The following is a 21852-nucleotide window of genomic DNA, read 5'->3' as shown; positions in this document are numbered from 1 at the left end:
AATATCGCTGCATAAGTTCCAGTGCTGGATTTTTAAAAAATGTTATTAGTTATTTGATAATAAGCTAAGATGCTGGCCCAACCTCTCTACGGAGCCCAGCTGGGCCCCTTCTCCAACATAGCCTCTCTGGAGTTTGTCCAGTCTAAATTCCCAAGAACAGTATTCCAGGTACCCTGCCGTGTCTCCAATGCTGGCTTATGACTGGAGACATGACTTCACTGGTGAAAGTGAAGGCCAGAGTATGGCTGTCCATAATTTCTGGCTAAGTCTATCCTTCTTCCTAGCCCCCTTAACGGTGGAGGATGGATACCAATCCACCTATAAGTGAAACCTGTAGGCAAAATTAGCAAAATTAACATCACTCGGGCTCTTCCCCCCCCCATCTATTTTCATCGAGTTATGAGCAAGCCGGGACACTTCTTAAACAGTGCATAAGGGATGCAGAGCACTAAGCTGACCTACACAGGGTGCCTAACTCCCCTATCTCGGAAAGCCTAAGGGATATAGTGGCATCTGTTAAATATCTAAAGCACCTAGAGGCCCCTAACCACAGAAGAGCCTTCACCCTGGCTCGCTGCAGGGCCCTCCCTTCGGCTAAGCCAGATAGAAGATACAAGAAGATCCCCTTTCCAAAACATCTGTGCCCCTGTGATGCTGGCCAAACTGAAACCACAGAGCATGTCCTCTTACCCTGCCTATTTTATAGAGACATCGGCAATACTCTCCTTCTCCCACTACTTACAAAGTTGCCAGGCTGCGCAAGCCACTTCTACATCTCTCTACTACTGAAACCCTATTACAACACACAATGTTGTCAAGTTCTGTGTGGCAGCATGCAAAATCTGCCAGGATCTGACCTCCAACAAAAACTATCTATCTATCTATCTATCTATCTATCTATCTATCTATCTATCTATCTATCTATCTATACTGCCTGATACATCTCTAGGTGATGTACACAATCAAAATTACAATATAAAAACAAAAACAAAACAAAACACTTTCACGGAATAAAAACAATTAAGAACAATTCACAGAGTGGAACAATTAAAATAATTCCACAGGATAAAAACAATTAAGCAGTTTAAAATTAATTTTAATTTTAATTAAAAGGCTGATAAAACAGGTGTGCCTTAAGGGTCTTTTAAAAAGCAATCAGAGATGGAAATGCTCTAATTTTGACAGGGAGTGCATTCCAAAGCCCTGGGGCAGCCACAGAGAACACCCTGCCCCGAGTTGCCTCCAGACAAGCCAGTGGCAACTGTAACTGGACCTCCCCAGATGATCTTAATGTTGGAAGTGAAGGACTTTGCGCTGTCTCTTGTCTAAAAGACAGTGGAGGACAGACTAGTGAGTCAGAGGGCTAGAGGGTCAAGACATTGGTCATCCCTTCTCTACTGCTCTGACACTATCCCTTTGGAATGTAGATTGCTACTCTTAGGGACACTTCCTGCCTTCCAGCCACTTCCTTCCTCTCTCCCCCTTCTCTTCCTGTTCCTTCTACCTTGCAACATGCAAGCTCCTCTCCCTGCACCATGTGTGCAGAGATGCAGAATCCATCTGCATCCAGCTAGCTAGCTAGAGATCCTAACTCCTCACTTTCCTATCTGGAATGGAGTTCTCTAATAAATACACTTTATATTGATTTGAAACTATGAACTGGCTCCAAATTACTTTACTCTTAGCATACACACATGCTTAAATAAATTCCGCTGTGGAATTTGTGGTTGTGCCTCTGTGCACTCTGCTATAATGAAAAAGGGTTTCTCCTACCAGAGAGAATTCCCAACACTTAATAGGCGGAAGGGTTAATGACAAAGAAGGCAGTCTCTTAAATACCCTGGACGTAAGCCATTCAGAGCTTTATAGGTAATGACCAGCACTTTGTATTTTGCTCACAAACATATCAGCAACCAGTGCAATTCTTTCAAAATCTGTGTCCCTTCATGTTGTCCCAGAGACTAACCTGTCTGCCGCATTATGTACTAGTTGTAGTTTCTGAACTATGTACAAAGGCAGTCTGATGTAGAGTATATTACAGTAGTCAGGTCTGGAGGTCACCACCACATGTAATACTGTTTTAACGTCATTTATCTCCAGAAATGGGTGTAGCTGATGTATCAGCCAAAGCAGGTAAAAAGCATTCCTGTTCACTGCCTCAACCTGAGAAACCAGAGTGAGTTTTGGATCACTCCCAAGTTACGTACCTGATCTTTCAAGGGGAGTGTAACCCCACTGAGAACAGGCAGATCTAAACCATCTCTCAAGTCCTGATCCCCCACCATCAGTACCTCCATCTTATTTGGATTCAACTTCAGTTTGTTATTCGTCATCCAGCCCATTACTGCCTCCAGGCAGGCATTTCGGGAAGTTATGTCATTTCCTGATGAAGCTGACAGGGAGAAAGAGATTTGGGCCCAACGTAGTTCATACTGCACTGCTGCCTTTCCCACCCATTAAACAGTTTTCATTTTATCATATTTTAATCCAATTTTAATTCTAATCATAACTTTTTATAGCTTCTTTTAGAATTTAGTCTTATGCTCATAGTTTTAAACTTCTTAGCCTTTATGCATGTATTTTATCATATTTTAATTCATTTTAGAACATTCTATAATTCTTAGTTCAAACTTTACAGTTACTGCTTTCCTTAGGCATAGACTGCTTTTAACGACACTGTTTTAATGTTTTACCTTATGTTAGTCAAAGACCGAAATAAAGACTGATGGGTTGATAAAACATCATTAACTTAATTTGATTCTGTTACTTGTTTATACATTTAAGGAGCAAACAAGAAGCTAAAGCACCAGGAAAGTGAGAATAAGATATTCTGGTTAATTTTGTGATACTGATTTGCCTCCACTTCATCTCAAGATAAATGATCATGGAAACAAGAGCACAGCCTCAAGCACACAAGAGAGACTGCTCGGGCTAATGGTCCAGAAGGAAGGCATGCATTTCCCAGGCAATCAGTGAAGATGATAAATAAGCAGGTAATTAGTAGGGGGCAATCTGAGAAAACCTTGAGCTTTATCAGAGGAGTAATGAGTACCTTATAATAATAATAATAATAATAATAATAATAATAATAATAATAATAATAATACATTTATATCCCACTCTTCCTCCAAGGAGCCCAGAGCGGTGTACTACATACTTGAGTTTCTCTTTCACAACAACCTGAGGTTAGGCTGAGAGAGAAGTGACTGGCCCAGAGTCACCCAGCTAGTTTCATGGCTGAATACGGATTTGAACTTGGGTCTCCCCGGTCCTAGTCCAGCACTCTAATCACTACACCACGCTGGCTCCTTAGACCAGAAGTGGCTCATCAGTAAGGGCAGAAGGGGTTGTGCCACCCTCCCACCAAACAAACAACACAAACAAGCTACCAGAGAAACTCAAACTTACCAATACGGGCAGCCAACAAATCCTCCAAAGCACAGAGGTTCCTCCAGCCCCTCCTCCTTGTCTGTTGCTTCCTTCCTTGGTCTCATTGGCTGGAACAGCCCACTAATCAAGCTATTCCAGTCTGATTCCTAGGGGCCATAGGCCTGGGATTGATCACTCCAGGAACAAAAAAATACGTAGAAAATACAGTCCCTGAAGCCACCAAGAAGCGTATTTTAACCCTTTTTTTTTAGTTCCTGGAGTGGTCAATGCAAGGCCAGCACCCCCTAGGAATCAGCCTGGATGGAATAGCTTGATTAGCAGGCTGTTCCAGCTAATAAAACCAAGGAAGGAAGCAAGAGGCAAGGAGGAGGGGCTGAAGGAAGCTCATCGCTTTGAAGAATTTGCTGGCTGCCTGTAGTGATAAATTTGAATTTCTCCGGTAGCTTGTTTGTTTTGTTTAGTGGAGGAATGCCTGGCTTTCTCTTCCTTGAGTTTTCTTTTCTGCCCCTCTTCCTCCACCACCTGCTTTCTATCTTCTGCCTTTTGGAACCTGCCTTCTCTCCCCCCGCCCCCACCGGCTGCCTCTTTTGGCCCTGCTTCTGCTTTCTCCCCCCTTCTTGCCTTCTGGCCCCTGCTTTATGTTTTCTCCCTATTTTTCTGGTTTCCTCCTTTTGCCCTGGTTTCTACTTCCCCCTGTTTCTGATTTATTATTTTTGCCCCTGCTTTTCTGCCTCCCTCCCTGCTTTCCTCCATGTCAGCGGGCATTCCCCCCACCAGCATGGAGGGAAACGGTTGGGGGAGGGGAAAGCTCCTGACTTGGTGAGTGGGCTCTCCTCCACCCCGCCTAGCCCTAGTGCCCACCAGCTGCCACTGCCTTAGAATGAAGAGCAAGGTAAGAGTCAGAGGTTTCAAAAGATCAGGTAGAATTCTACTGGCCTTTCTCATTTGTGGTGGTAGCTGCAGTACTACTATTTGACCATATACACTGGTGACACTACCGCACCGCAAAGAGCAAGTCCATAGATCTCTCCTCTAGCAACTTCTCATGGGGACACAGACAATTTGGGTCTGGCTGCCAATTAGAATTCCTAGTCTGAGACTCCCAACATTTTGCTGAGGAGCTCAACATTCACAAAGTTCCAAAACCAGAGAGTGTCCTGAAGATACAAGAGTTTATGGCTGAAACATTCAATTTTATCAGTACACAGTATCTAGGAATGGTCTGCAAACAGGAAAAATGGCCTAGCTGATGACTACACACGAATAGTACCAATATTGCTGCTATTTCCAAAAAGACCCACTTTTGAGGAGCAGGGAGAAAATAAAATGCAGACACTATCATTATCACCATTTATTGTTGAACACCACACCTAAAATAATTAAGTGCTGTAAATAAATAAGTACATTACTCTAAGACTCACAATCTAAAATACATGGAACAAAAAGCAGTCAAAAACTTTGCACTTGCTGGGGTACACTGTGGGTACATCTTTAAAAAGCTCTTTGAATCCTTGCCAGTGAATCAGTTCAATGTCTTCATTCTTTTACCCTATTATTTTTTTCAGCTGATTACTAGAATCTGCTCTTGATTTACCATAGGCTAGCAGAATTTTAGTCTACACAATTATTTCCTGTACTGATTGCAGCGTTCTTCTTGCTGGTCCTACTGTTTCTACCCTTAAGGATCTTAACTCTTGCCTTAGCTTCTTGCATCTACTGTCAAATGCCTCCAGGGTCTTGCTCCTCTGAATCCTCTTCTTTCTCTTTCCCCTTGACTTTTCATTGTACGGGTACCAATCTTCCTCTTCAGTCTAAGATTTTCCTATTTCCTATCTGCATCCTTCTTCCCATGTGGTTCCTTTTCACTGGAACATTTCTTCCACTTGACATCGGATGATCTACCTCTGTTTTCACATTCAAGTGTTTCCTTAAGACACATCTGTTTACTCTGACTTATCTCAATTGACCCCTATTACTTTCCCTTTCTCCTTACTATGTCTTGTCTTAGACTGAAAGTCTGTGGGAGGGACTATATTTTTAAAATTTAAATATAGTTCTTAGAAATTTTACACATTTTAATCAAACAATCAGTCAATCAGACAATTATTACCAGTGGCATTTGTTCCCACCATCATTGCAATTTTGAATATTATTTATTTTTGCTCCAAATATTTATAAACTTTTTTTTTTTAGGCAGCACTTTAGTGATGGAAAATTCAGCCTATTATATCGAAACGCTTCCATGTATTCTTTTATTGAAAATGATTTGACAGTTAGATGGATTGCATAAGTTTTGGCAAGAGCAGAAAAATTGCTGCTGTTCAGCTAAAGTCATCATATGTTTAATGAGATACAGCAAAAGAAGAGCTAGGCCAATAATTTTAAATATGAAACATCCATATTTTGGAGTCATAGAATTGTATTTTGGATCAAAATTCTTGTATTTTTGTCAGTGAGAAGACTGGCAATTGTTTTGCTATTTTAATGCTCGTTTTTGGCAATGGCTCATCACAGATTTCAGAGCAGACATATATGCTTTACTCTAACTCCAATATAATCTAATTTTCAACCTTTTCTGATTGAAAACCAGATCAGGTGGTATATAAATATGATAAATGAATGAATAAATAGAAATTTTACTGAAGATCTCTCTCACTCTCTCTCTCTCTCTCTCTCTCACACACACACACACACACACACACACACACACACACACACACACACACTTACTTAGTAGCCTTTACTATTATACCTCACAGTGTGTTAAGACACATCACCTCTTCTAAACAAAAGCCATGAAAATATCAGGCGCATAAGTGGCTAACATGAACTTTCCAAAGAGAGTGGAATTAACAATGCGTAAAGGAAACTACCATGCTTTATGGGAAGCTGACAAGTTTATGTACTCAACAGTAATTAACACTGCAAAGAACTTCTAGAATTCTGGTGCACGTCTGTCCGATAATATGACCATACAGTAAACATTTCAGAATTAAAATCCGACTGAGGAATGACTTGTGAGAATAATCCTGTGACTGAATCTCTGTAACAGGGGACACAGCGGAAACTAGTAGAAGAAGAATTAGCTGAATAACCACTGGAGATGGCAGAACAAGCAAGACAGAGCAAGCAAGAATTATTCCTTTTAGTTTAGTACTTCTTAATAAGTTAAAAGCAGACTGTAATAACATGAAACAGGCTCTTTAGCTCTCTCACACACACCCTTATAGTTTTAAAGGGTTGACAAGCCCTAGTCAAAGGATTCCTCTCATGTAAGGCATGATAAAAATTGGCAGATTCACCTTTCCTTTTATATTTGGATTTGATCAGACTACCTAAAAGCTCTCATGTGCCTTAAAGTTTTGCAAGCAGCTCTCATAAGAAACTCCAAGATGCTTACCCCCTTAAAATAAAGATACCTTAGAAATAACAGCAATGAACAATGGCAAGTGCTCTACTACATTAAATCCAGGTGCTTAAGAAGTAAAACAAACAGACCCTCTTGCGTGTGCTCTGGTTTCTTGGGGTGTGGGGAACACTTGTGCATTTCCAAGTGGAAGCATTATGCTACACTGTTTCCATGGTGCTTATAATGTTTTTCTCCTCCTCAAAATTTAGTGGCAACCAGATCCTGTGCCCGTGAAAAAGGGAGCACAAGTGAATAAGCATCTAAACTAAGTTAGTGTTGGGAACTAATAATTCCTTTTGTTCGTCTTCAAACAAGAGAAGGATTCTTCTTCCTTATCATCTTAAGGATGCCAAATGATCTTACCTGTACATTTGTAGTCCGATGCTACACCTTTAAGGATGGCATCAAACACAGATATTTCCACCCTCTGTTTTCTGTGATGACAGCTTAAGATCAAAGAAGGTTGAGATACAACAAGATGCAAAAATGGCTCCAACTGCAAGTCACCAGTTCCTCTGCGACCAGGCTGTCGAACAACAGTTATACCCAAGGCTTGTCTAGCAGATGATCTTGTGGATGCATGAAGGCTTTCCAGTGACAAAAGACCTGCCTTCTTCCCAGAGGTTAACAAACTGTTACTGTTCAGGAGATCATCTGCTGTTACTGATGAAATACCTGCTCCACTGATTTTCTTGCAATCACGATCCACACCCAAATCTGTTTCTGGAAAATTTAATGAACTTTTGCTTGTTTTTTCACCATCTTTCTGATCTTCCAATGATTTTGATTTAAGTAAACTACTACATGAATAAGTCATAAAGGAGATACGGCTTGCTGTAATAAAAATGTCAAAAGGAATAAAGTTCAGGTTCTTCACAATAGAAGACTGTCGGGAGGGACGGGCAATACGGTGTTGGCTGGTGCCACTGTGTTGTTCTATTTGGACTATTCTGATTTTAACGCTGTCGCTGCCAATGCCACTGTCCTGGGCTCCACTGTAACGTGAAGATGTTTCAACCATACCTCCATCAGATGTGTCTGTCTTTTTCTGCTCCTGTTTGGAAACCTGGGAAGAAAAACATTATATAAATTTAAAATAGCCATATCCCAAGTATTTCCATTTCAGTGACATAAAACAATTGCTACATAACATAAAGTGAGAGAGAGAGTTCTATTTATTTTTTTAAAAAGAAACTTTGCCAAGTTAACTTTTTAAAATAGGAATCACTCATGAAAACTCAGCAGGTTTCTGTCCCAGATAAATGATGACTCACATTTAACGAAATGCTAGAAAAATATGTAGTGGGGGTGGGGAAGAAATGTTTCTTAGAATCAAATTATAATCATAATTTATTGAGTCCGAAAAGCCACATCTTATTTAAATGAGTGGTTAAACTTTCAAAGCTTTACACCTTACAGGCATACAGGTATCCATTCTATGGAGTCTAATAGAGATGCTGATTTAATAGGTATCTTACTCAAATATATTGTTCAACTCTGAAAGGACAAACTAGAGAGAGAAAGAGATAGATATTATGCACGCAAACATATGGCAACATTGCAGCCTTACCAAAATATCAATACTAAGAAAACTCTCAACAAAAAGACCTTTTATTGCGCAAAGAAAAACAAAACGCTGGTAAACATAAAACCATAAGACTTTTTGGTGTGACACACCATCCTCAGTTAAGTAAAAACAAATAAGCCAGGTGAAAACCCTGGTTCCCCAGCAGTTAAATTCCTTAGACTTGATAAAACATAGTTCCCTGACTGATGGAGAGATCATGAGCGGAGGTGTGTGTGTGGGGGAGGGGAGAGAAACGGGAACACCTGATCTCAGAGGCTAATAAACTTCATGGCATCAGCCAGTGCCTCCCGAGCACTATTGTGCTATAATGCCTCCCGAGCATTATTGCTTACACAAAAGGTCTTTTTGTTGAGAGTTTGGAGTTAATATGTGTATTACATCTCCGAGAAGTGCAGGATATAACCATTAACAATGACTTGCTTTTCCGTAGTAGGAATCTACAAAGAAGTCTGTCTTATGTTTCTTTTTAGATTATGAGCCCTTTGAGGACAGGGATCCATCTTATTTATTTATTATTTCTCTGTGTAAACCACCCTGGGCCATTTTTGGAAGGGCGGTATAGAAATAGAATAAATAATAATGATAATGATAATAACAACTTCCAACTACAAACAGACAAACATCTGCCACACAATACACCAGATATAACTGTAGTCGAGAAGAAAGAAAAACAAGTCAAAATAATCGACATAGCAATACCAGGGGATAGCAGAATAGAAGAAAAAGAAATGGAAAAAATCACCAAATACAAAGCCCTACAAATTGAAATGGAAAGGCTGTGGCAGAAAAAGACCAAAATAATCCCAGTGGTAATTGGCGCCCTGGGTGCAGTTCCAAAAGACCTTGAAGAGCACCTCAACACCATAGGGGCCACAGAAATCACCATCAGCCAATTACAAAAAGCAGCTTTACTGGGAACAGCCTATATTCTGAGACGATATCTATAACAACAGCAACAACATTGACAATAAGATTCAGCCATCCCAGGTCCTTGGGAAGGACTCAATGTCTGGATAAAACAAACCAGTCAATAACACCTGTCTGACTGTGTAAACAAGAAATAATAATACGAAGAACTGCATGGCTTTTGGCATAAACATCTAACAAGCTTCCATAAACAACTATCAAAACAGTTCAATCACATTTTGCAAGGAGGTGATATTGAACAATGTCTAACAACTGGGAAAACTCATCTCATAATGAAAGACCCAGCAAAAGGTGCAGTTCCAAGTAATTATAGACCCATTACCTTCCTGCCAACCATGTTCAAATTATTAACTGGAATAATAGCAGATGAAGTGATGCAACACTTATTAACTAATAAGCAGCTTCCAGTTGAAGAGAAAGGAAATTGCCCAAACACCAGAGGCACAAAAGACCAGCTGCTGATTGACAAAATGATTTTAGAAAATTGCAAGAGAAGAAAAACAAATCTAAGTGTTGCATGGATTGACTACAAGAAGGCCTTCAACTCATTGCCTCACACATGGATACTAAAATGTTTAGAAACAACTGGTGTCAGCAAAAACATTCAGATATTTATTTTAAAAAACCAATGAGCATGTGGAGTACACAGTTAACAATCAATGGTGAGACACTTGGACAGGTTAGCATTAGAAGAGGTATTTTCCAAGGGGACTCACTATCCCCTCTGTTGTTTGTAATCACCATGACCCCACTTTCACAAATACTAAACAAAACTGGCCTCGGATACCAAACATCTAAAACATCAAGTAAAATCAACCATCTGCTGTACATGGACGATCTGAAGTTGTATGGAAAGTCCCAGTCAGAAATCGAATCACTGCTAAATACATATATTCCGTATATTCGGTAGCGATATAGCAATGGAATTTGGACTAGACAAGTGTGCTGCATTAATAATGAACAGAGGGAAAATAACAAAAACAGAAGGAATAGAACTGCCCAATGGAAGCAAGATCAAGAACCTGGAAGAGAAAGAACATTACAAATACTTGGGCATTCTCCAGGTAACATAACATCGCACACACTGAAGTTAAAATAAAAATTGGAAGTGAATACATCAAGAGAGTTAGAAAAATCCTCAAGTCAAAATCCTCAATGGCGGGAACACCATACAAGCCATAAACACCTGGGCTATACCTGTTATGAGATACACTGCAAGAATAATAGACTGGACCCAGGCAGAGGTAGAGATGCTAGATCGTAAGACCAGGGAAATAATGACCATGCTCTGCACCCCCACAGTGATGTAGATAGGCTATACTTCCCTTGCAGCTCAGGTGGAAGAGGAATACTGCAAGTCCATCAAACAGTAGAGGAGTTGAAAAGAGGCCTTGAAGAATATATAAAGGACAATGAAGAAGATGCACTTAAAATGGTCAATAAGGAGAAACTATTCAACACCAATGAAACAAAGCAGGCCTACAAGAAAGAACAAGTCAAAAACCGAGCAGAAAAATGGAAAAATAAGCCACTGCATGGTCAATATTTGCACAATATAAGTGGAAAATCAGACATCACCAAGACCTGGCAATGGCTTAAGAATGGCAACTTGAAGAAAGAAACTGAGGGTTTAATATTGGCTACACAAGAACAGGCACTAAGAACAAATGCAATAAGAGCAAAAGTCGAAAAACCAACAACAAATATCAAGTGCTGCCTTTGTAAAGAAGCAGATGAAACAGTGGACCACCTAATCAGTTGTTGTAAAAATCGCACAGACTGACTACAAACAGAGGCATGACAAGGTAGCAGGGATGATACACTGGAACATCTGCAAAACATACAAGCTACCTGTAGCCAAAAATTGGTGGGACCATAACATTGAAAAAGTGGTAGAAAATGAAGATGCAAAAATATTATGGGACTTCTGACTACAAACAGACAAACATCTGTCACACAATACTCAAGATATAACTGAGGTCGAGAAGAAAGAAAAACAAGTTAAAATAATCAACATAGCAATACCAGGGGATAGCAGAATAGGGGGGAAAAAGAAATAGAAAAAAATCACAAAATACAAAGATCTGCAAACTGAAATGGAAAGGCTGTTGCAGAAAAAGACCAAAATAATCCCAGTGGTAATTGGCACCCTAGGTACAATTCCAAAAGACCTTGAAGAGCACCTCAACACCATAGGGGCCACAGAAATGTAAATGTAAAATAAATAATAATAAATAAATAAATCACCATCAGCCAATTACAAAAAGCAACTTTACTGGGAACAGCCTTCTAACTTGGCAAAGAGGCACCTTTTAACGTGGTGATTCTCTTTATTTAGCAGGGGGAGAGTAAGTGGCCCTATCCACCCCCAGTACAGTACCTCCAGTGACTGTTACTGGTGTCTTGTCTATCTTATGTTTCTTTTTAGATTGTGAGCCCTTTGGGGACAGGGGTCCATCTTTATTTATTTCTCTGTGTCCCTGAGCCATTTTTGGAAGGGTGGTATAGAAATCAATCAAATAAATAAATAAATAAATAAATAATATTCTGTGACGATATCTATAATAATAACAGCAACAATATTGATAATAAAATTCAGCCATCCCAGGTCCTTGGAAAGGACTCGATGTCTGGATAAAACAAACCAGTCAATAACACCTGTCTGACTGTGTAAACAAAATAATAATAATAATAATATAATATAACCTCCTAGGCAGTTTATTCCATTGATGAATTTGCTCTTACAGTAAAACAAGTCAGACAACATTTAACCTTCATCTATCATCTTATACTGTAATTTTATGGCCACCGCATTGTGTCTGCCTAGATAAAGTGAATTCTTGCTCCTCTGCATATGTGCACAAACCTCTTCCTGAAATTATTTTAAATGTTTTACAACTGTGCATATGCCTGCTCAGGCTTATTTTATTTTTTTAAAAGCAGCTCCTTCAAGCCTTCTTCTATAGCATTTACTGCTACAGTCTTTAAACACCTATGGCACTGATTCAGGGATGGGGGTAGTGGTGGGGAAGTTCCTTAAACCTCGAAGTGTTCTGTAGTCAAGTCTAGTCACGGAACATTGACTATTCTATGAACTTTGTTCTCAGTCAGTGAAGGGTCAAAACTGCTGACCCACACAAGACTGGTATGTAGAGGCACACTGCAGAGCAACTGGACAGGGGATGAAAGTAAAGCCACTGCTCTCCCAACATGGCAGAGGTTATAGCAGTGGCTATACCATTTATTTATATCAAGAATAGGCAACCTTGGCTCTCCAGCTGTGGTTGAACTCCCATCATCCCCAGCCACAAATTATTGTGACTGGGCATGCTGGGAATTCTAGTTCAACAACAACTGGAGAGCTAAGGTTGCCTATCCCTGACTTTGATGTTGATTGATTGACTGATGAGTGAGATTAAATGCCGTCAAGTCGGAGTTGACTTTTAGCAACCGCATAGATTCTCTCCAGGTTAATCTGTCTTCAACTTAGCCTTTTAGGTCTCTCAGTAGTGCATTCATTGCTGTCATAATCGAGTCCATCCACCTTGCTACTGGTTGTCCTCTTCTTCTCTTACCTTCAACTTTCCCCAGCATTATGGACTTTTCAAGGGAGTTGGGTCTTCGCATAATGTGTCCAAAGTACGATACTTTGAGCCTGGTCATTTGTGCCTCAAGTGATAATTCTTGATTGATTTGTTCTATGATCCATTTGTTTGTTTTCCTGGCTGTCCATGGTATCCTTCATGTTAGAGTTAGATGTGCCGAGCATAAATTTGATACTCAACACCATCTAAGTAGATGGTATAGCCACTACTATAGTGCCTGCCATATTAAACATTTCTTTTCCCCTCCCTTGAAATCTGTTAACACGGTTCTCTGACTCACAGAAAGCCATGTACATTTCTTTATTCAAATAAAGAATATTTACTTTTATAAATGTACTGAATCATAATCATTACTAGTGAACTCTCAAACAGAAACATCAATAGTATGGGCTTTGTTCTTCTGGATATGACATTTTCCAATGTGAATCACACAGGAACATAGGAAGCTGCCATATACTGAGTCAGACCATAGGTCCATCTTGCACAGTATTGTCTACACAGACTGGCAGTAGCTTCTCCAAGGTTGCAGGCAGGAATCTCTCTCAGCCTTATCTTGGAGATGCCATGGAGGGAACTTGGAACCTTCTGCTCTTCCTAGAGTGGCTCCATCCCCTGAGGGGAATATTTTACAGTGCTCACACTTCTAGTCTCCCATTCATATGCAACCAGGGTGGACCCTGCTTAGCTTAAGGGGACAAGTCATGCTTGCTACCACAAGACCAGCTCTCTTCCCATGAGAACCCTATATGTATTTTGATAATGACTGCTAAACTGATCATTTTGATAGTGACAAACCAGTAATATTTAAGTATGGCATGATTCTTCAGGTATGCGGTATGACGACTTTATTAGATGCAAGCTTAATCAAGTATGATTGGCAAATCCTAGATTGGCAATGTCTGCTATATTCTGTGCGATGACAGAGGAGGGGGAAAGGCTCCTCATTCTGTTTCCAGTGCCCAATTTACTCAATTTGGACTCTAACAGAGAGAGAGAGATAAGTCCCTAGTGTGCAAAACAAAACTACAGTTTTATCAAGTTGCTCTTGAGCAAAACAGAACACAAAAACCCAACAACAATTCAACTGAAGCTTGGTATACTATTCTTATTTTTATACTAGCAATCTAGAAGGTTGAGGTGCTGTGCAAAAATAAGAATACAAAAAATATAAAACCCAACCATAAAATCTCACAATAAAAAAACCAAAATATTAAAGCCAGTATTCAAGCAACTATAGGGGAAACTCATCAATCACTGGCCACTGAAGTCAGTCAGCCCTGGGCTCAAATGGACTTCTAAGAGAAGGGCAGGCATCAACCTGGAGTCTACCCCTGAGGACAGTGTAGAATCCAAGGGAAAGAGTTGTGGCATGCAAAGACAAGGCAGTGGAATGGAACCAGGAATATTAATAGTTTAATGAAATAGATATTATGTACAGAGAGACAGGTGCTCTTGCCATTGGCTGGCTGTTAGCCCCGCCTCTACTCCAGGACTGGAATACATGTAACTAAAGCCCCATTCAAAAGCAGTCCTGGATCAAGAAATGGGTTAAGCAAAAACACATAGATTGCTCCTAACTTGACACACAGATAGTACCACTTGAAAAGCACCTCTGGAAAGGCTATAAGCAAGACATACAGTCCTTGAGATCAGCTAGGGATGCACCCTCTTGGAGGAAATATATCTTTACATGTCACTTAGCCAGTTACAGAGTCAGAATTTGCAGCTATTAACTTTAAAAGGAAAGCTTGGTAATAAATCTGGGCATCAACCGAATATCCCTTTATACCAGTGAACAATTCCAAATGCAAGACTCTAAAAACATTCCTTGCTTTGTTATGGAAGAAACGGGCCAATACTTTAAAGATGTCAAAAACACCAATATCAGCTTCCTGATAGCAAATGTAATGGCAACATTTATCATTGAGCTGCATTTATATCAGTTCACTTACTCTTTACATAACCCATTTAAAATGAACAATAAACGTTTTCTTTAATTAGCTACTGGTGTGCATTAACATGATCATGATTAAACCATAAAAACCAACTGTACATTACTCAGGTCCCCTATCACATGTGTTTTAAATTATTTTAGTTGAAAATGTACTTTGAGTCCCTTTTAAAAGTTCGACCTTCTGCTTTCAGAGAATTAAATGCATATTACTGCAGTGGAGAAGATAATGTTTCAGACCTCCAGGCATATATTAAACACACTGGCAGCACATTAGACAAAATGCTTTACTTATTAGATACTTCCTATTCTAAACAGTGTCATCAAAGGCTAAAAACAAAATCCATATAAAAGCTGCACAATGCTTCCACACAGAACCTGTGCCAAAATCCCTGTACTTTCCAACTAATGAGGAAAGGATGTGCACTCTTAACATATGAATGTAAGATTTTCCAAGCATTTACTTTAGGAAACAGTACTATTGATTCCATATGGCTTATGTTAAATGAAACTGTATTGGTAAAATAACCTTTAAGATATCTGGCATGATAACTGTAATTAAACAGTATTCAAAGGAATAAAACAAAGGGGAATTGGGTTTCACAATGGCTAATTAAAATAAAATGAAAAAACACAGCATGTCATCTATCAAGATAAATTGTTATTGTTTTAAAAACTATTTAAAATACTGTTAAAATACGCTTTTTAGATACAATCTAAAAGTACTGGGAAAATATTTGTGGCTTAAAAATGGATAGTTTGGCGAAGAAAAGTAGTCTAGGGCTCTAAAATGTTTTGTGCTGAGAGAATAGTTTCAAAGCTTTGAGCAGAACCAGATGGGTCTTAAATCAGAGGAATTGTACAGTTTCTCTGTCTGAATGAATTGCAATGTGAAAAAGTTTTCAATAGTTGAAAAATGTCAAGTTGATAGTTTACTTATTAGATCGCTTCAATGCATTTTCTTCATCCTTTCATATCATAGTAGCCACCATTGAGAAGGTGATGAAAGCTATGCTAGTAGCTAGGGAACTGTGGCAAATTCCTCCTTGTCATGTGTTGAGATAAGTGACTTTACAGCTTAACCCCTTGGATTCAAGCATTTAAAAAGATAGAGAGATAAAGGCTATATGGTCCACCCTCTTGAATATACACAATTGCTGGGCATCCTAAAACATCAGTGTAAATATTGTATTACCAGAGCCAATACATGGCATGAATCAACTGGTTTGTTTAAGCAACGATATGACCCTAGTCTTTTTTTTTCTTTTTAAAAAAAATCCTCATTCCAATTTAATAATTGGAAAACAAAAAGGTTAGTAGAGATATTTATTTTTCCAAGACCCAAACAAAACAAGGAAATGCAAGGCAAGCCAATAAATCATTTCTATGCTAGCCTGGATTCTCAAATGTCTTCACAAGTGAATGGTACAGTTTTCTAAGTGAAACCATTATGTTACATTTCAATGCAACAGCATTGCATTACTGCAAATTTGCAAACAGCAAAACAAGTTATTTCACAGAAGATACAGCTGTGGAAGAAAGAGCAAGAGCATGCAAACTGACTTCCATTTTTATGTAAAGATTTTTCTGTTAGTTCTTCAGTTAAAAGAGTAATAGAAAAGAGAAGAGAAACCATTACATTATATGCAAGGCTCACAGTTAATTATACAAGCAAAGTTTGCTGCCTGAAGTTGAATTTCTTTTCTCTTATGATTCAGGCTTGGAAATTAATGTGTGTAACCCTTAAAAACATTTTATGATCTAGGCAATTGTTTGTCTAGGGTTTTACTTCTTATGCATATTATTCTTCTGCTAAAAAATCATTTGGATGTTTAAAAATATCCACTAATGTTGGTGGTGTGATAATAACTGAATGGGTTTCAATGAATACCACCCTTCCCTGGAAGTATTCCATCCTATCAGGGAAGCATGAAAGAGCACAATTGTGGCCTCAGCAACAAACCTACCCCTTGCTTACATAATTGTTTGATGCCAGGCAAACAATGCCCATTCTAGCAGGTGATATTTAATTAACTGCACCAACAGAAATCCATTAGAAACAAGAAAAGGGGAAATACTATAATACTATAGTAATTGCTTCTCTAGAACTTTGGGTGTATACAAAATTATTTCCTGTCCTCCTGCATTTCATCCTTACAATAAGAACCCTTACTGTGGTGAAGGTGGGGTTAGGCTAAGATATAATGAATCAAAGTTTCTCAGTGTGTTCCATGGAGGAGTGAAGATTTTAACTTGAACCTTCCCCCTCTAGATACGGCAGAGCAAGGAATCCACACTGATGAAACGAAATTCTTCTAGTGCTATAAAGCACAAGCAGCATTACTTCCTGTTACATTCCTATTGTAACTGTGCCGAGAAACAAAAGGAAATAAACCAAATAAAGTACTAAATCTAAAAGAGGAAGGGAAGGATGCAAAATATAGACTATATATTAACACAGAGAGAATTCTATATTGATTTGTTCTTTCATGAGTGGGGGGTGGGGGCAGAATGATAATTATGACTAGGATCCAAAGAACCCTGAAACCAGAAGATTTAGGAGAGCAGTATGCCTTGAACCAGGGCCTCCAGCAAACATTATTTAGCTCCAGTGCTGATGACTCCAGCATTCTGATCCCTCAGCAAAAGCTTGGCAGACTGAGCTTTAAGGGTCAAGGGCATCCTCTAGGGGCACTACAAGACCAACCTGAATTCTGTGTGCTGATTCAACAGATGAGCCCAGAGATACAAGTCCCTATAAAGCCACAAGTTCTGAGCTATCATCTTAGTTTGAGCAACTCATCGTAAGGAGATGAACAGATGATTGCACCTTGGTAACTGGCTAAACAACACGTAGCTGACAGTAGGAATAAATGAAGAATGTTCACAATGGAGGGAAGTAAGAAGTGGGAACCCACCAAGGATCTGTATTGGGACCAGTGCTTTTCAACTTGGCTCAAAAAAGAACCAGAGTTAAGAGTAAGAAGCAAAGTGGCAGAGTTCACAGATGATACCTAGTTATTCAGGCAGCTGTGGCTCTTACTTGAGGGCAGAGTGGATGGCCCCCACCTGAAAATATCTGAAAATATTTGTCAGCCATTTTACCTCCTCTGTCTTCTGTAGCCATTTTTCTGTCTGCCTCACTGCCTCTCTGTCTATGGCTCTTCCCTGCCTGCAGCCTGGCCTGAATGTGTACATAGGGGTGGGTGACATTACCAGAATTTTGTAAAGACTTATTAGTTGTTCAAATCTGAATACCAATGAGGCAGATGTGTTCAAATTTGAATATCAACGAGGCAGGAGCCAATTACAAGGCTTGCCTTTGTTTTCACAAGGTGGGTGGAGCTTAAAACACCCTGAGAACTACATGCTGATTGATTCTCTCTTTTTCTTTTAGCTACTGGTATTCTATTCAATAATATGTATTTTGCAGTTTGTTTGTTTGGACATTAGTCCCAAGGGAGATCCTGTAGAGAGTGTGGGGGAGAAGTCAAGAGGAAAAGGGAGGGAAAGGGAAGGAGAAAATGGAGTTGTTGCTGAATAAACCTTTAGTTAAATCTACTTAAGATTTCCTTGTGTGTATAAGGGAAGCAGCTATAAAACACTACTCAGAAGAACCCAATCACCATTTTGGTTAGAGGGCAAGCAGGCAGGCTGGCTGGCTGTTGGTAAGTCTTTTTTTTTTTAATGGCTTCTTTGTGTTTGTTTGGAGAGGAGAAATGCTTTCTCTCCCTTGCTCCCTGAGCTACATGCAAAGCATTATGGCCCATTCCCAAAAAGACATGCCATAATATATTAGAAAGAACAGCAAACTGTAACACTGGACTAATTAGATTAGAAACTGGCATAAGAAGCCAGAAAGGTTTTTTAGGGCATATGCGGGTGTGGTATATGTTTTATTTTATTTTATTTATTTATATACTGCCCTTCCAAAATGCCTCAGGGCGGTTTAACCACGGCAACCATTAAAAACAATTTAAAACAGTTTACAGTAGTTTAAAAACCCTGGAAGGCCAGGCCAAACAGATAGGTTTTTAGGGCTCTCCTGAAAGACAGTAATGAACTCAAATTACGGATTTCTGCCGGGAGTGCATTCCACAGCCCAGGAGCAGCTACAAAGAAGGACCAACTCTGAGTCACCACCAGATGAACTGGTGGTAACTGGAGACGGAACTCCTCAGATGACCTTAACATGAAGTGCGGATCATGCAAAAGAAGGCGCTCTCTAAGATGTAGAGAAGGAATGGATTATAATTTTTAAAATCAATTTACAATGCAGAGTGCTAACCAGGTTTTTCTCTGGATTGTGGCCAATATCTGTAACATTAATATGTCCACTGTCTCCTCCATTGACTGGTGCCTGCCATATCTCCTTCGCACCCTGCATGTAGACACATCACTCAAGATGAGATGTAGCCCCCAAGGCCACCCCGCAAGAGCTGTTACAGCTCAGAAGGGTGTCAAGCAAGGATGCATTCTGGCCCCACTCCTCTTCAATTTCTACATTAACTCTATGGTGAGCCAGCTCAGCAACTCAGACTTCCACTCTCCAAAGCTCCCTGGGAGACATATTGCCATCCTGTTATATGTGGATGATGCAGCCATCCTCTCAAGGACCCCCACTGGCCTTAGAAGAGCTCTGAGGGCCCTGACACTACATTGCAGGGAGGACTGCCTGAAATCAACTAACACAAAACTAAAATTATGGCCTTTGCCAGGAGGCCCAAGACCCACTCCCAGCAGATTAAGGGGTATAAGATCGAGCAAGATGCACACTTCAAATATTTGGGAGTAGTTTTTCAGTCTGGTGGCTCTTTTTCAGTCTGAAAGCTCATGGGGAACATGTGGCTTTAAATGCCCAGAGAAGCTCCTCTGCCATTCTCAAATTCCTGCGGATGAGAGGAGGTAATTATCTACCTATGGCTTTTGAACTGTTCACAGCCAAGCCACTATCTCAGCTCCTCTATGGTGCTCAACTAAGCCCCTTCCCCAACGTTGCAAGTCTGGAACTTGTACAATCAAAATTCCTGTGGGCAATGCTCCAAGTACCAAGATGTGTCTCCAATGCCACTCTACGCTTGGAGGCAGGCCTGATCAAGCTGGAGGCTAGGATGTGGACGGCCATTCTCTGTTATTGGTTCAGACTATCCTTTTGTCCAATTGGTCTTGCTCCCCTAACCCTACACGATGATTACCAATCTAGCTGGACCCGGACAACTGAGACAAAAATAGCTACTCTGGGACTTTCTGCCTTGACTTTGCTTAGCATGGGTTATGACCAGGCAAAAGCAACCATCAAGCAGTGCATTATAGACATTGAGCGCCAAACCAATCTCAGCTGGGTCCCAAAATTTCATATCAGTGACGGGCTCAGATATTCAGCCTCTCCAGCAGCATACCTCACCAAACTGGAGGTTCCAAAGCACAGAAGGGCATTCACTTCTGTGCTCACTGTCATGGCCTCCCTTCAGCAGTGCTAGAAGGCCATTATGGAAGGACATCATTTGTAGAGAGACTATGTCCCTGTGGCTTAGGGCAGATAGAAACTACTGAGCATGCTCTCCTCTACTGGTTGTTCTATAGAGAGATTTGCGCCTCCCTCATCCTTCCATTGCTAAGCAAATATCCAGGTCATTCAAGTTAATTCTACAGATCCTTGCTGCTCTCTGACTCTAAGCCTTCCATTTCTATCTTCTCATGTCTTATAACCTTTTACATCCATTATTATGCCTCCCCCCTTTTTAATGCCTTTTATGCATTTTTATGACTCTTATTGCTTTTCAGGCTTTTAGGCCCTCATGCTTATCTACTACGTTTAGTATTTTTAGTCTTTTTAGTATTCATATGTACCATTTTATATGTAATCACTTTTATTTACTCTTCCTTTTAACATGTAATCACCCTTATACTTTATGCTGGTCTAATGACCGTAATAAAGATTGATTGATCGATATGTCCACTGGCGGTTATGGTTTATTGGGCAAGGATTAAGGACGTGATCTTTATTTTTATTTTTAAAAAATGTGGCTTGCAAGGATGGACTCCCAGGCATGTGGTAGTCATCCAAGGCAGGCAAAGCGTAACTGAAAACCTGTGATTATTTTATTATTTATGAAACAGGCAGGCAGAGCCACCCGAGAAGCTTCAGAATGCATTTGTTTTCCACTTATGTAGCTGGTCTCTTTTTTTAAACCTGTGGCTTATACAGATTTACTTACTTTTACATGTATAGCCTGTGCTTCCTCCAAGAAGCCCAGAGTTGTGCACATGGTTACATTTATCCTCCCAACAGCCCTATGAGGAAGCGGAGAGAAAAGTGACTGTCCCAGAGTCACTCAGTGAGTTTCATGGCTGAATGAGGATTTGAACTTGGATTTCCCCAGTGCAGTCCAGCACACTAACTACTGTACCATGCTGGCTCAGTTCTTTCTTGTTTATTATTATTAGTATTCATTTTTGAAATAATCAGGCAGACAGAGCTACCACAAAATGTGGAGATGGCCACTAGCTTAGACAGCTTTTAAAAGGCATTGGACAATTTTATGGAAGATAATTCTGTCAATTGCTACTAGACATATTTTTTAAGAACTGTAAAAACAAAGAACATGAGGCATGACAACTGCTAGTTATTTGTGTCAATACATTATTGAAGCAAAGTAAATTAAAACCCAACTTCAAGAAATAATCTGAAACATAAAGTTAAACTAAGGAGGTACCTTCTTCTGTTAGACGGACAACTTGATGGCTATATGTTACCTCCAGGCTCATATAAGAATATAAACAGCCCTGCTGGATCAGGCCCAAGACATCCTGTTTCACATAGTGGCCCACCAGATTCCTCTGGGAAGCCCACAGGCAAGAGCTGAGGGCATGCCCTCTCTCCTGCTGTTATTCCCCCGCAACTGGTATTTAGAGCTTATTCTGTGGCAATATGTGCAGCGAAGACGTGATTCTATTCTGCATGTGTTGCATCCACAAGTCC

At 39.9% G+C, this 21852-nt stretch overlaps 1 protein-coding gene across 9 annotated transcripts in view; it reads right to left on the bottom strand.

Annotated features, from left to right (window-relative positions):
- VPS13B (vacuolar protein sorting 13 homolog B) overlaps window positions 1-21852 on the bottom strand; it is a 714157-nt gene that overhangs the window by 199971 nt on the left and 492334 nt on the right. For all 9 annotated transcript variants that reach the window (XM_053245154.1, XM_053245151.1, XM_053245153.1 and 6 more), the window contains one exon: window positions 7163-7865. In XM_053245154.1, coding sequence (XP_053101129.1) covers window positions 7163-7865 — 703 coding nt within the window. The remainder of the gene's footprint in view (window positions 1-7162; window positions 7866-21852) is intronic.

The sequence above is a fragment of the Hemicordylus capensis genome, chromosome 4 (assembly GCF_027244095.1).
Source record: "Hemicordylus capensis ecotype Gifberg chromosome 4, rHemCap1.1.pri, whole genome shotgun sequence".
NCBI classification, from domain to species: domain Eukaryota; kingdom Metazoa; phylum Chordata; class Lepidosauria; order Squamata; family Cordylidae; genus Hemicordylus; species Hemicordylus capensis.
This window is presented reverse-complemented; position numbering and strand designations above follow the sequence as displayed.